The following is a 16,212-nucleotide window of genomic DNA, read 5'->3' as shown; positions in this document are numbered from 1 at the left end:
CTTAGTTGTGGCACGTGAACTCTTAGTTGTGGGATGCACGTGGGATCTAGTTCCCTGACCAGGGATCGAACTTGGGCCTCCTGCCCTTGGGAGCGCAGAGTCTTATCCAGTGTGACACCAGGGAAGTCCCTTGTGGAAGTATTGCAAGAGCCTCCCAACTAGTCCCCTGCTTGTACCCTTGCTCCTCAACATAGCAGCCAGTGATCCTGTTAAAACTTAGACCATGTCACTCCCTGGCCCAAAACCCTCCAATGACTTCCACTGTAGTCTAATAAAAGCCTGAGTCCCTCCAATGGCCTACAAGACCCTGTAAATCTGCTGCATCCCTACCCCTCAGACTTTATCTCCCACCATTTCTTCCTAGAACACCCCACCCCAGCCTCTCTGGCCTTCTGGTGTTTCTCAAACAGCAGGCCTGCTCCCACATCAAGACCTTTACACTTGCTGTTCGCTCTTCCTGGAATGCTCTTTCCCCAAACACCTGCAGAGATCACCCACTCACTTTCTCCAGGTCTTTGTTCAAACATTACCTTCAGTGACACCTTTTATCAACTCCCCTCCTCCCCCAACCCCACAAACACCTCAGGCCCTCCTTTTTCTCTAAGACATGTATCACCATTTGATATCTGTTTTGTGTATTCTGACTGTCTATTTCCCACACTAGAATGTAAACTCCACGAGGTGGGGATTTTCTATCGTTTACTTACTAACGTGTTCCCCAGCACCTGGAGCAGAGCTTGGTACAGCGTGTGGGCACAGTATTTGCTGACTAAATGACAGATGGAGAAATAAAGGCTCAGTCAAGTTCCTTACCCGAGGTCTTCATAGTAAGTGGTGTGTTGCATTCTAGAGCCCTGCCCCGGATCTTAACCCTCAGTTATGCTTCCCTGCTTGTTAATCATCAGGCAGAGAGCCAGAGAGGGTCTCTGACCTGAAGGCACAGGTTATTTGTTAACTGAGATGCCAGCTTCATCCTGCTCGCTGGGTAAGAACAGTCCTGGTTTCACAGGTTTTTAGAACACATGGAGGTATTTTCCTATCTGTCTCTGGTCATATTGTTTGGGAAACCCTCCTCCCTGAAAACTACCCTGGATAATAAGAGAAGAGCCAGAGGTTTCCCTATCCATATTGTCTGAATAGGGCTATACCATCCCACTATGGATTATTCCTGCTTTTCCACCAAACTGTACATAGCCTGACACAAGAGTTACTTGCTCACATCATCATGATCTTGAATCAGGAGTTTCTGGAAAGAAGTTCTCTGTACTTTTCTTTGTATAGCATCTATGACAGAACTGAAGGCCCTCAAGGCAAGCTTTCTGCTAAGGTAAAGCTTTTCTGCAAATGACAATAGAAAACTCAAAACAGTCAAAGCTACATAAAGTATATATGTACAAACGAATCCAAAAGATTGATGACAAAGACCAAGTGGAAGAAGGAGTCCTCAGGGAGGGGAAATACCACATAAAGGATTAGGGGTGAGCGTGAGAATATACAGGTAAAGGGCAAGCTGGAACCATCATTGATACTAAAGTCGTTGATTTAATCCCAGCTCCTATCCTAAACAGAGGTAGCATTTACTAGTAGCTCTCAGACTTCAGCAAAGAGCCAAGTCAGATAAAGGCAGTATGTACACACAACAAGGACTCCGCCTTAGATTCAGAGATAAACCCTGCTGAGGTCATGCCATTTTATCTGAGGCCTTGATCTACTTCATTCTGCCCCGTGCACATCCACCAAATATTAGGGTGCAGAGTGCCACCTCTTTCCCTCCTTGGCTGACCTCTTTCCTCCTTCCCCTGATTGGTCAATACCTCAGGAACCTACCAGTGTCCTCTGGCCATCCCTACGCCTCCCATAAACTGTAGGTGACCAGGTCAAAACAATCACATATTAAAAAGCTAGTTACTGGGACTTCCCTGGTGATCCAGTGGTTAAAACTCTGCGCTTCCACTGCAAGGGGCGCGGGTTCGATTCCTGGTCAGGGAACTAAGATTCTGCATGGCACGGGTTATGGCACCACCCCCCCCCAAAAAAAAAGCTAGTTACTGCTGCCACACGAAAGGAAGACCAAAGAGGCAGCTGGAGCAGACCAAACAGGCCCAAGACAATGAGAGGTTATGGGAATGGGGAAGGAATGATTCTGAATGACACTTCTGAGGAAACATCAGCAAGAACCAGTGACACTCTGGGGTGGAGCAGGAGAAAGGCACTGAAGAGGACTCCGAGTGAGGTGCAGTGATGGTCCTGCTGCCACTCGGCACTCAGGCCGTTCCTTCACACTACTCTTCACGTAGTGGGTTGGCCAAAAGGTTCATTCTGTCTTTTCCGTAAGATGGCTCTAGTAGCGCTGAGTTGTCTTTAACTTCTTTCAAAACAATTTTGTTAGATTGTATGTGACAGGGCTGCAGCCCTGTCATATCAGCGTGCATTTAAAAAAAGACTTATCAAAGTTGGTGAATTTTTATGTAGCCATTTTAATATTGAAGATGGAAGAAAAACAGCAACATTTTCAGCATATTATGCTTTATTATTTCAAGAACGGTAAAAACGCAACCGAAATGCAAAAAAAAAAGATTTGTGCAGTGTATGGAGAAGGTGCTGTGACTGATCGAACGTGTCAAAAGTGGTTTGCGAGGTTTCGTGCTGGAGATTTCTCGGTGGACGATGCTCCACGGCCGGGTAGACCAGTTGAAGTTGACAGCGATCAAATCAAGACGTTAATTGAGAACAATCAACGTTATACCACGCGGGAGATAGCCGACATACTCAAAATACCCAAATCAAGCACTGAAAATCATTTGCACCAGCTTGGTTATGTTAATCGCTTTGATATTTGGGCTCCATATAAGTTAAGCGAAATAAAACTTCTTGACCATATTTCCACATGCGATTCTCTACTTAAATGTAATGAAAAGTTCCATTTTTAAAACAAATTGTGACCGGCGATGAAAAGTGGATACTGTACAACAGTGTGGAATGGAAGAGCGAGCGAAATGAACCACCACCAACCACACCAAAGGCCGGTCTTCGGCCAAAGAAGGTGATGTTGTGTCTATGGTGGGATTGGAAGGGAGTCCTCTATTATGAGCTCCTTTCAGAAAACCAAACGATTAATTCCAACAAGTACTGCTCCCAATTAGACCAACTGAAAGCAGCACTCAATGAGAAAAGTGCCCAGAATTAGTCAACAGAAAACGCATAGTCTTCCATCAGGATAATGCAAGGCCGCGTGTTTCCTTGATGACCAGGCAAAACTGTTATAGCTTGGATGGGAAGTTCTGATTCATCCACCGTATTCACCAGACATTGCACCTTCAGATTTCCATTTATTTTGGTCTTTACAAAATTCTCTTAATGGAAAAAATTTTAATTCCCTGGAAGACTATAAAAGGCACCTGGAACAGTTCCTTGCTCAAAAAGATAAAACGTTTTGGGAAGATGGAATTATGAAGTTACCTGAAAAATGGCAGAAGGTAGTGGAACAAAAGGGCGAATACAGTGTTCAATAAAGTTCTTGGTGAAAGTGAAAAATGTGTCTTTTATTTTTACTTAAAAACCGAAGGCACTTTTTGGCCAACCCAGTACTATCACTTGGTTCCTCTAGGGTAATAAACATATATCTACTAAGTAACAAATAACAGACAAATTTTGTCAAATTAAAGACAAAGAACATCAATATGCATTGGCAATTTTTAATGTTTCACTTGTGCAGAGCTGAAATTTGTATTTAAAGGCACGGAAGGAAGGAAAGGCAGTTATCACAGCATGAATTCACAGATGAAAGATGCTGGATCAAATCATAGCACTGTTCCTCTTTAGCCTTAGGAAAATAAATAATGCGGTACTAAACTAGATGTTTATTTTTATTGTATTTCCATGTAAAGACATCACCCAAATATCAGCTGAGCAAAAGACTTTCTGGCCAGATACCAAGCACACACAGTTGATCCCACTTTGGAATAAATGCCCAGAAGATACACATCACCAGTGGGTGGGAGCTCTAGGCACAAAGTTGGGTCTCATTCAGAAAGTGGACAGAGATTTGAATCAGTCAAACATGCAGCTTCAAAAACTGGAAATCTTTCATGACATTTATTTTGAAAATAAAAATTGTCTGCATATCAAGAACTATAATTTTCTAAAATGGAATCAGGCCTGATTAAATAGCACTTATGACCGACTGATAAAAATTAGAAAAATAAAAACGGAAACTCTTCTATCCTTGAAAGAGATAGAAAATTATATTTTTTCCTGTAACATCATAAAAGAATCATCAGTATTTCAATCTTATATCTCTTAAAATGTCATTTCTTCTTCTTTCCACATTCTCCCACTTTTAAAATAGCAAAGCCTGTTCAACATGGCAATTTCTGCTAAGTAAAAGGATGCACTGTTTATTGAATACAAGAGTATGAATGAGAAAAAGCTGAATGTTTAGAAAAATACTCGTTTACCCCTAATGGGATCATACCCACCAGGTGGAAAGAAAGAGAAAGACTTTCTTAAAAACAAAACCAAAACCCAGTGATTTAAAACATTCTGCACATAATTTCTAATTTCAAAGCATTATTAGAAACTCCTGATCAGTGTATAGCAAGAGAGGGAACAGAGAAATTTGATAGAACAGGAGAGAGCATATTTCGAACTACTTTCATTTACAAAACATCAGCCTTACCAATTATTATCTTTCTTCCTTATTTAAAACACTGATTGGCCAGCTTAAATCATAACAGCATGAAAGTAAAAATAAGTCTCAACTTAGGTATGAGCACAGTGATTCAGGACCACTGTTTCTGCCTTACAGAGAGGATTCAGAGGTGGTGTTCCCTTTTAAACATATGCCCCCAAACCCCTTATATGCAGGTTCCATATAAGCATGTAAATAAAACAAGTTCTGTATTTTCTCAACTAATTTTACAAGTTGATGGTAAACTAGATTTTAAAGATAAAACTATGCCTTTAAAAACATTAAGCCTCAAAATTTCATCCAGTGTTTTCTGTAAGAAATGGATTATTAAAATCATTTTTGAAATGAGATATTAAATGTATTTAAATCTTGGCTTTTCCGTACTTAATAATTTTTCTTAAAAAAAAAAATGTTTAAAAACATCAAGAGCCAGAACATGCTGCCAGGACAGAAATAATCAGAAATGTCTTCAGTTGCAGACCTTGGGCAACTCAGTCTTGTTTTGAATTTTTCAAAGCCTGAAGTCTCTCTAGTAGTGGAGGATGAGAATAATGCCACATAGAAAACAACCAGTCAGAAACAGGGAAACCCAAGTTATCTTTGTTTAGTTTGATTAAAGCAGAATATAAGTCTTTAGCCTTCCCAAGTTTCTTGGCAAATGCATCAGCTTGAAATTCAAATCTGCGGCTTAGGACTGTTAGGCAAAAAGAAAGAACCTGAAAAAGTAAATAAAAGTGTTTTAACCACTGCTCCCCTCTTTGTTGTCACTAAAGGTTTCATGAGCCAAAACTGTAGAGGAAGTTTGGCTCAGGATAAGAGAAACAGCAGGCCAAAAGAAAGATCACTCATATTTAGGGGACCTAGGGTGGGGGAATTATTAAAAATTGCGCCTTTTCCCCCCAAGCCAACAGACCAGAAACAGATATATATCCAAAGGAATGTCAGTCTTAACAAAGAAATACTAATATTTGAGAACCTGCCACGTGCTGGGCACTGAATTGACACTTTACATATTCTCCAACAATCCTACAAGGTAATTACTCTTACCCCTGTTTTACAGATGAGGAAGGTGTAACTCAGAGAGGTGAGATAACTTGCTTGTAGTCACACTGCTAGAAGGTGGCAGTGCTGAAATTCTTGATGATTCCAAAGCCCATGGACACTACCTTCCTCAGATACAAGTAAGATGTGGTGATTTATATTCAGACTCTTTTTTTCCTTTTTTAAAAAAATTCTTGCTCACTTATCCACCTTTAAATGATAACTGAGAACATTCTAATATATATATGTGTGTGTACACGCACACACATATATATATATACTATAGCCACTAATGACAATCTCAAAATAGAATTTTCTAAAGTGTTCTGAGCTATGGTAGCTTCATCAGAATAAATGTTCAGTCCCTGAAGGTGACAACTATGAAGAGGACATATAAAATTTGAAAATATAAATTTTGAGGGAAAAGTAATTTATTTGCATATTGAAGTATTACAGGTTGAATGACATGATGTCTATTTCTTACCTTAAAATATGTCAGCCAAAAAACAAAAAAAAAAGTTTAAAAAGTCTCTCCTCTGTACCTCTTATTGCCACTAGCAGATAAAGAGTTTCAACATAAATTCTGGGAGTTCCTGATACCTTCTTAGATATGTTCAAAGCTAATATCTGAATTCTACCTGAAATTTCTTTCCAAATCTTGAATGTACTTTTTGGGACAGAATCATTAACTAGTATCTATCTATCTATCTATCTATCTATCTATCTATCTATCTATCTATCTATCTATCTCCTGATTTCAAGTGTCCCAGGCTAACTGTTCCTTGAATCTCACTGTAAGACATAAATAGAAACATAAGCAGATACTAACCTATACCTACCTACTCTGCTGTAGGTTTCCAAGCTCTTCTTGATGGGGCAATTTCCCCATTTTCCAGGAAAATGTCTTTCCTATCATGACCTCTTAAATGCTGACATTAAACATAAGATTTTCTGTTTAAATATTTAGTCTTTTTGAAATGAATCTCCTGGGCTTACCAAGGTTTTTAAAACGGTTGCTAATATCTCACATTTCAAATTACTCTAATACCCCACATTTACTTAGACATTTTTTGAAGTGAACTCAACTACTCAATATAAGGAGACAAAGACAAAAATTGAGAGGCCAAATTAGATGCCCAAAGGAGAACCACTAACGTTACTGGTGCCTTACTTATAAGAGGACACTTATACTCAGTCAGAATCTAGTAACTTTTACTTAATGAGTTTGATTATCTGATTTCCCAGTCTATGATTGGTTGAAGAAGAAAATTATAAACAGATAATGACCATAACAGAAAGTTACACTGATATTATCAAGGATTATCAGCCTGACAGTGAGCGAAGAGATAAGAAAATAAGTTAAACAAATAAATAAACAAACAAAGAGCATAACTGCTTAAAGAGCAAAGCAGTCTGGGGCATTTCATACACATAGCTCAGTGTCCTTAAGGCATTCCTGAATTGTGACTGAAGACAGAAATGACAATTACCACTATAAGGTGTTCTATAACCTCTTTAAGAAGCAACAGTCTGTATACAGCATTTTATAAATATTCTCAGCAAAAGGTAAAATAAAAAATTAAAACATTTAGAGTTTAAAGATAATAAATCTCAGTTCTCTGGAAAATGAATGTAGATTCTGTGGACAGCACTATACAAACATGATCTATTCCTCTCCATTTTTCTTTGCTGGTGCCTTACACCCCAGCCCACCCCCACCTTTTACGGAGAAAGTTAAAACCTTAACTCTACAACCTGTCCCAAGAAAGAATTCTTCTGAATGGAGACATCTCAAGATCCCCGATACTATTTCTTGGCTTAATGTGGAAGCCTAATCAATTAGTATCAGGACATGTTGCCATCACTGGATTTATTCATATACAGTCTCATTAATCTATGTCTTATCACATATATGGAGTCCCCCTACTGAGTGGTTCTTAAACTACACTTATCATAAAACACCCAATTCTGATTCAGAGGGTCTGGGGTGGGATGCTAAGGCTATTATGAATCAGGTGGTCAGGGAATGCAATCAGAGGAACACTGTCATACAGCCTCCCTTATCCAGTCATACTTACACTCAATTATTATTTGCTTTGTCCCCTCACACACAGAAGATTTTCACCCAAGCACTGGTGAAAATGTGGTCTAGGACATAGCATTCCAATAGTTAATCTCCATCTACCAAGTCTCTAGGTACCTGTTATATCAAGGTTTTCACCACTAAAGTCTAATTCTTCACTTTTTTTTTTTCCCTAACAGTATGCAAGCACTTATTATCTGGGATTGGGTTTTTCTGCTACTTTCTTATACTAGCTAGTATATCAAGGGACTAAAACTTTGTTTCATCTGCTTGTTAAAACTATAGTTTTGTTTTGTTTTTTCACTACCCTAAAGGTTCTAGATTTGAAATAGACAAGGGCATATGTGAGATAATTTTAAAGAGTATACGTTACCTCATTATAAGGTGAAAAAATAAACTGGAAGATGATCAATAGTCCAATTAGAGTGGGTTGGCTGTCATAAAAACCAAATGCAACAAAAAGCTCCTTTCGACCAATTAATACAGCAAACAAGAAAAAACACAGGAAAGAATTCATCTAGAAAAAAGGATACAAAATTTCTAAGTTATTTCTAAGCTGATTTCACTGTGGGATCAGTAGAACAAGACATCATGATGTGATTTTAAGAATGATGTTAGTGTAATTGCAGAAAAAGTTATTTAGGTAGTTTTATAGTTTTACTTTTATTCTAGAAGGAGAGAGGGCCTGAGTTGAGGATATATATACTAATTCATTGTTAGTGGACAAATAATGGTTTAGCTGGATGATTAGGGCCTTGGAGCAAACTAGTGGATGGCTAACAAGAAGATCTGGAAAGAGGTATGTGGTAAAACTTCCAAAATTAGCCCAGAGTATGATAATACTCAGGTCTAACGTCAATGTTCACCAAAAGCGTTCCACGGTAGAGGAGGCCCTCTCAGTGATCAGGTGGAGAAGATACCTGCTCTGTGGATGTTAGCCAGCTTCTTTCCCTAGCCACTCTAGGACTTGGTCAAGGGCTCATGAACAGAGTGGCCATGGTGATACGGATGGAGTCAATGCATTAATCAACAACACAGACATCCCCCCACTGGCTCTTGCTGAGCGTCCAATTTTTCAGAAGAGGCAATCAACCCCAGCCCTGATGAGGTACCTCAGGGACCAGCCCACCACCCTCATGGTAGGCTGATTCTATTGGACCCCTTCCTTCATGAAAGGAGCAGTGATTTTCCTTATTAAACTGAATAACTTACATTAAACTTGGATTTGGACTTATTTAATGTCTTACTCACTGCCATGTATCCGTACAACATAGCTCCCAGCCAAGGAATTCATTTTTATACCTATAGATGTAAGGCAACAGGAAGGTACGTACAGGGGTACACAAGTCTTCCCATATAATCCATCACCCAGAACCAGCTGGCCTTTTAGAAAGGTACAAAGACCCATTTAAGACTCAGTTGCGGCCATATATGCTCAGAATCAGTCAACAAAACACAGTGCTACTTCACTTAGAGCCTTAAAACTGTGGTCACTCTGTTGGTTTAGTGGTATCAATACCCAGAAGAGGAGTATTACAGAAATTATTATCTTCTTTATATTTACTACCTTTTCCAATTTTTTTTCGATGGGTATATAATGACCTTTTTAAAAGAGAAAAAATGTCCTTTAAACAGTATTTTAAGGCCCGAGTTATCTGGGCTCACTCCTTTTGATCTTCACAGCTCCTTAGCTTAGCGACTCAGGAGGTGGCGATGATGATGATGATGATAGCAACAATAAATACTTATATAGTACTTACCATATTCCAGGTACTACTCCAAACTCTTTACATGTATTAACTCATTTAATTCTTACATCAGTCCTATGAGATATCATCACTCAATAAGGGAATGGAGGCAGAGAGAGGCTCAGGAACTTGCCTGAGGTCACACAGGTAGTAAGTCAGGGAGCCGTGATGTGAAGCCTGGCTACAGAGTCTGTCTTAACCTCTCTACTATATGAACTCTCATGCCTGCTATATTTATACTTTGACTATCCTGCCATAAAAAGAGAATTGTCACTCCAAACTTACCTGGCTAATAATGATATTTTTGACTGTGTGTCCCAACTTCCAGTGCCCCAGTTCATGGCCTAGCACAGCAAGCACTTCCTCATTTTTACATCCTTGTTTCTTATTCTGAATTGAAGAACAAATTGAAAATAAATTATCAACAAACGTCAAAAAGTTTATACCTTTTAACCCAGAAAGAGCCTTTCTTAGATTCTAACTTAAGAAAACAATCGGACTTTTGTGCAGAACTGTTCATTCACTTAACAAAACATTCCCTGAACCACTCCACATTAAACACCGGGTTAAGCTTGAACACAGAATCATGAACAAGACAGACATATTCTGACTTCATGAGTCTACTTTAGATTAGAAAAAATATAAATCTTTATCAATAGGACAATAGTTAAATAAATCATGACACAGTCATGTGACAGCCATATTATAAACCCATTAGAAATTTTGCTTTCAAAGATTATGTTGCAACATGGGAAACTGCTCATGATAGTGCCAAATAACATTTATGTTATACATCCACTAGATGTATATCCACTAGATGTTTTCAAAGATTATGTTCTGACATGGGAAAATGGTTCATTAGGTGAAGAAAGCAGGAAACAAAACTAAAAATATATAGTATGATTCCAATTATGAAAAAATGCAAATGTGTATGTAAAAGTACACAAATATAGAAAACAGACTGAAAGTATATCAAAATGTCAACAATAGTTTTTCTATATGGTAGAATTACAGTGATGTTTATTTTATATCTTTCCTATTTTCCAAATTATCTACTAATAAGCACATATCACTTATGACCTCCAAAAACACCAGGAAATGCTATCTAAAAAACTGAGACTTCCAAGCTAAGATGGCAGAGGGAACATTCACATCTAATTTTATTCCCTCTAAAAACTCCAGTAAAACTACAATCAAGAGTTGTTTTTTTTAAGATATAAACCCACAAGGATAGGGAAAACAGGTGACGTGGCAATAGCAACATTTTGGAAGCAGGAAAGCAGACAAATGATAATGGACTAGGCAGGCCAAAGAAAGTTACATCATAAGCTAGCAGTGGAGAAAAGAGAACCAGCCTGATTTACACTGGCTGAGAACACTGATTAACACTGAGAGTCTTTAAAGGGCCCGAGAACAAACAGTACCAGGTAATTCTGGAACTGGGGAACAGGAGGTGGTGGCTGAAATAAGAATTGAGAGCTGTTTGAGAAATGGTTAAAGCTCCAGATTCCTTCTCCAACTCCACACCAAAAGTCAATTGCTCCTCCCTCGTTCTGGCAAAAGCCTGAAAGCTCATTCTCCCTGGATAGGGCAAAAGAAAAGGACACTTCAACTGGGAGTTCGACATAGTTGAGGGCCTGGGTACACTAGCAACAGACCATGTATTTGCTTACCTAATGGTATGGTACACTGAACACTGAGAACTCCCTCTCCCAAACTAGTCCTCTCCCCATACCTGGCTCCCAGATAACTACCCACCAGGCAAAAGATTAGAAGAGTACTCCCTGGGAACTGACCATTCTACCAGGAAAGACCTGAAGATACTAAGAGCAGGTATTCCTCAACTACAAGCACACCCAAGCCAAGCTACAGTGAAGCTCAAAGTTGATAAGCCTTATCTATAGGCTCAGAGATTCCAATCAGGTTTTCAGTTCCATTCCTTTACTAAGGAGTACAGGAACAAGGATTATCAGGTATACAAGGTAAGCTGTTAAGATGGAAGACCAGATACAGAAAAAATGCAGTATGGAAGAAACAGAAATTATAGAAGGAGAAAATTCAGAGATAAGATATTACATTCGTGGAAAAACAGAGGATACTGTAAAAATGGGAAATTCAGAGAAAAATAAATCTTGAAAATTAAAGCTTAATAGAATGATTGGAAGGACTTCCCTGGTGGCACAGTGGTTAAGAATCCGTCTGCCAATGCAGGGGGCACGGATTCGAGCCCTAGTCTGGGAAGATCCCACATGCTGCGGAGCAACTAAGCCTGTGCACCACAACTAATGAGCCTGCACTCTAGAGCCCGCGAGCCACAACTACTGAAGCCCACGTGCCTAGAGCCTGTGCTCCGCAACAAGAGAAGCCACCACAATAAGAAGCCCGCGCACAGCAAGGAAGACCCAATGCAACCAAAAATAAATAAATAAATTTATTTAAAAAAAAAAAACATTGGGAGATGATGGAATCTCCCAGAAAATAGAAGGAATAAAGAAATGGAAAAGCAGGGGAGAAAAGCTAAGAAAGTTCAGTATAAGGAAGCCAACATTCAAATAATAGGAACTCTGAAAAGAGAGAATAAAAAAATGGAGAGGAGAAAATCATCAACAAAACAATTCCAGAAAGTTTCCTAGAACCAAAGAACCTCAATTTCCAAATTAAAAGGGCCCAATGCATACCCAGCACAATGGGTAAAAACAGACCCACTATGTTGTACATTTGAAACTAATATAATATTGCAAATCAACTATACTTCAATTTTAAAAAAAGGCTCACAACAAGGCATGTGAAATTTCAGAACACAGAGAAAGGATCCAACAATTTTCTAGAAGCGTAAAAATTAAGGTAACATACTAAGGATAAGTAAACTGAATGGTTTCAGACACCTCACCAGCAATGTTGAAATCAAGAAGACGATGGAGAGAGTTCCCTGGTGGCCTAGTGGTTAGGATTCCGGGCTTTCACTGTTGCAGCCCAAGTTCAATCCCTGGTAGGGGAACTGAGATCCCACAAGCTGTGTGGCGCATCCAAAAAAAGTAATTAATTAATTTTTAAAAATAAAAATAAAGCAATTAAAAAAAAAAAGATGATGGAACAATGCCTTCACGATCTTGAAGAAAAAGTATTTCCAATCTAGAAATCTAAACCCCAGTCAAAGTGACAGAAAAAAATGTGACAGAAAAGTGAAGGCATTTTGATGCAAGAACTCAAAAACTTTACTATGCAGTCTTTCTCAGGAAGGTACTGGATTGAGGATGTTCTTTACCAAAATGAAGGAGTAAATTAAGGAACAAAAAGTCATGGAGGGCTTCCCTGGTGGCACAGTGGTTGAGAATCTGCCTGCTAATGCAGGGGACACGGGTTCCAGCCCTGGTCTGGGAAGATCCCACATGCTGCGGAGCAGCTGGGCCCGTGAGCCACAACTACTGAGCCTGCGCGTCTGGAGCCTGTGCTCCGCAACAAGAGAGGCCACAATAGTGAGAGGCCCGCACACCATTATGAAGAGTGGCCCCCGCTTGCCGCAACTAGAGAAAGCCCTCGCACAGAAACGAAGACCCAACGTAGCAATCAATCAATCAATCAATAAAATCTTTAAAAAAAAAAAAAGAAAAGGATACAAATTAAAAAAAAAAAAAAGTCATGGAATACAGAACACAGGAGACCCAATGCAGGAGAGAAGTGAAGGAAATGTCTAATGGTAAAGGGCAACCTCAGAATGACATCTATACACCAGCTAGAGAGGGTAACCCATCCAGATTTGAACAGTGTGGCTCGAAAGAAAATCAGTTGAGGGCTGCCATGATCACACTCTCAGTCACCACACCATCTTTTTAACCTGAAGAAACTAGCAGAAGACGTACACTATCAAGAGAACGCAGCAAATCAACATGGAATCAAGGATGAGCACAAGGGAAGTCCAGTATGAGAGCTGAAGAGCAGGGCTTCAGAGAAACCACCCCAAAGAAAGAAAACAGAGATCTCTCTCGGGGTGTGGCAGGGGTGAGGGGGACTAAAACTAATAAGGTAAATGATGCAATTAAACTTGAGGAAATTATACTGAAAGACAGCAGACATCGTGAGAAGAATTAGCAAAAAGATAAAAGGAAAACTAAGCACACTTTAAAAAAAAAGCAATTATTAAGCAAGAGGGAAAAAAGTTAAGGCATGCTCAGCAGTGAGTAGGTACAATGCTGTTTTACAATAATGTTTACAAAAATGTTTTGATTCTGATTAAACCAAGAACTGTAACAGGGACTATATTGTAAGAATTGAGGGAAAGGAGGAGCAGAGCGGATGTTAGGACAAGAGCTAAATCCTCATCTACCGTAAGTGAAAGTCAAGAGATATAGTGTCAGGGACTTCGCTGGCAGTCCAGTGGTTAAGACTCTGCACTTCCACTGTAGGGGGCACGGGGTGGATCCCTGGTTGGGGAAACTAAGATGTCACATGCCGTGCGGTGCAGAAGAAAAAAAAAAAAGAGAGATAGTGTCAATAAATAATAGTACACATACAATATAGAAAAATGATATGTGTAAATGTCAGAAGAAGCTAAAAGAGTTGCAGTCTGTGGGGAAAGGGCCCTGGCAGGACGTGAGCAGCACAGAGAAGCGAGAAACATGAAACTGCTATATTTTATTATATGCTTTTTTTGTACTCTGAACTTTTAAACAATATGTTTGTGTTACTTTAATAAAGTAAAATTTAATGTTAAAATTTATTGGAGCTCTGCTTCCCTAACTTTATTATAGCCTCTCAAACCAACATTACAAATATATATGTAAATACACACATACACACACACACATACACACACAAATGCATACATATTTTTTCTTCCTTCAACACATGTAAAGAATAGTCCAGGAAAGATTAAAAAAGTAACAACAAAGTTGCTAACATTTATTAAACAGTGACTATGTACCAGGTCCTCTGTGCTAAATACTGTATTATAACTCATTTATACATCATAATCACAATATGAGATAAGTACACTTATTACTGCCCTTCAAAGATGAGAAAATCTAGACAACTGATGGGAACGTACTGTATAGCACAGGGAACTCTACCTAATGCACTGTGGTAACCTAAATGGGAGGGAGGTCCAAAAGGGAGGGGATATCTGTATGTGTATGGCTGATTCATTTTCTTGTGCAGTGGTGGCTAACACAACATTGTAAAGCAATTAATTAATAAAAATTAATTTAAAAAATTAAAAAATTTAAAAAATAAAGAGAAAATCTAGGTACAGAGAAATTAACTAATTTTCCTATGGCCACACAGCCAATAAATAGAAAACCTGGGATGTGAAGCCAAGTAGTCTGATGCCAGAGACCTGTGCTTTCAACTTTCACACAACTATAGATATAAAAGTAAATTATTCAACATTTATCAAATAAACAATTTTTTAGTTAACAGATATGTAATCATTTGCATATTATTATAGTACTGCTTTAAAAATAACTAAACATAGGGAATTCCCTGGTGGTCCAGTGGTTAGGACTCCATGCTTCCACTGCAGGGGGCACAGGTTCGATCCCTGGTCTGGGAACTAAGATCCCGCATGCTGCATAAAAATAAATAAATAAATAAAATAACTAAACCTAAATGGTAGGTGGTCATATGAATGATAAAATATAATGTTTACAAAGCCAAATAAAATTCTCACTGTTTATAAACTTTTCAGATTCAATTCAAATAGTGCCAAGACACAATGAACAATTTAATCTTATACACACACTCTCACATGTGCATACCCACATTCACTCACCAACACACACATACTCTGAAAAACATCTAAAAATGCTTAATAAGGTAAAACAAATATCCTTTAAACATACAGTTTAGTTTATTTTAAAGTAAGAAAAAGCCAAAGGTGAGGAGTTGAAATTAACATCCCTTGCATAATCCCATGAAGGGGTATACTCTGAGTCAAAGAGTGAGCCAGAAAAAAAAAAAAAAAAAAATGCTGGCAAAGTAACCCAACTGTGTCAAGCTCATCTAAAGTGGAAAAAAAAAAAAAGTCTCCATTAAAATTCAAAAACATTATCTGCATGGTCCAGAAAACCCCAAGATGAGATATTAAAGTGCTTCTGGCTTGGTAGCACTGGGGCCAACTGATAGAAGCAAATACAAATCCTCTATTGAGGAATGTACCCTAAACCCAGACCCTTCAAGATTCCCGAAGATTAAGATCATTGACCTATTATGAGCTCACAATAAAAATTACCAAATACTTCAGAAAACAAGCCACAATGAGTAAGAGTTAGCAGAAACAATATGGAGCTGCATTGGCTCCTTAAGACTTCAGATACTGGAATTATCAGATACAGAATAAAAAATAAGCATGTTTTATACAAACAAGGGAACTAAAAACATGAGGAAGGAATAAGAGACTACCAGAAACGACTGATTTGAAAAAGAACCAATTAGAACTTTAAAACACAATGGACTGGTTAAAGAACAGATTAAATATAGCTAAAGAAAGAATCCATGAACTGGAGTGTAGAGCTGAAAAATTACAGAATGCAGCTCCAAGAGACAAATATAGAAGAGTGGTTAGCACCCATGGGAGACAGAATGAGATGGTATAACATTCATCTAACTGGAACTCCAGAAAGATAGACTAGGGAGAACGGGAAACAAGGAAAACT

The 16,212-nt window shown here is 38.6% G+C and overlaps 1 protein-coding gene across 1 annotated transcript in view; it reads right to left on the bottom strand.

Moving 5' to 3' along the window:
* Nucleotides 1-2,457: 2,457 nt before the first annotated feature.
* The window catches only part of ZMPSTE24 (zinc metallopeptidase STE24), a 49,833-nt gene continuing 36,078 nt past the window's right edge, over nucleotides 2,458-16,212 (bottom strand). The window contains exons 8-10 of the mRNA XM_068539607.1: nucleotides 9,848-9,952; nucleotides 8,188-8,331; nucleotides 2,458-5,406 (exon numbers count right to left, since the gene is read on the bottom strand). Coding sequence (XP_068395708.1) covers nucleotides 5,182-5,406; nucleotides 8,188-8,331; nucleotides 9,848-9,952 — 474 coding nt within the window. The 3' untranslated portion in view covers nucleotides 2,458-5,181. The remainder of the gene's footprint in view (nucleotides 5,407-8,187; nucleotides 8,332-9,847; nucleotides 9,953-16,212) is intronic.

Source organism: Eschrichtius robustus, chromosome 3, assembly GCF_028021215.1.
Source record: "Eschrichtius robustus isolate mEscRob2 chromosome 3, mEscRob2.pri, whole genome shotgun sequence".
NCBI lineage: Eukaryota > Metazoa > Chordata > Mammalia > Artiodactyla > Eschrichtiidae > Eschrichtius > Eschrichtius robustus.
The sequence above is the reverse complement of the archived record's forward strand: the minus strand, read 5'-3'. Positions and strand labels throughout refer to the sequence as shown.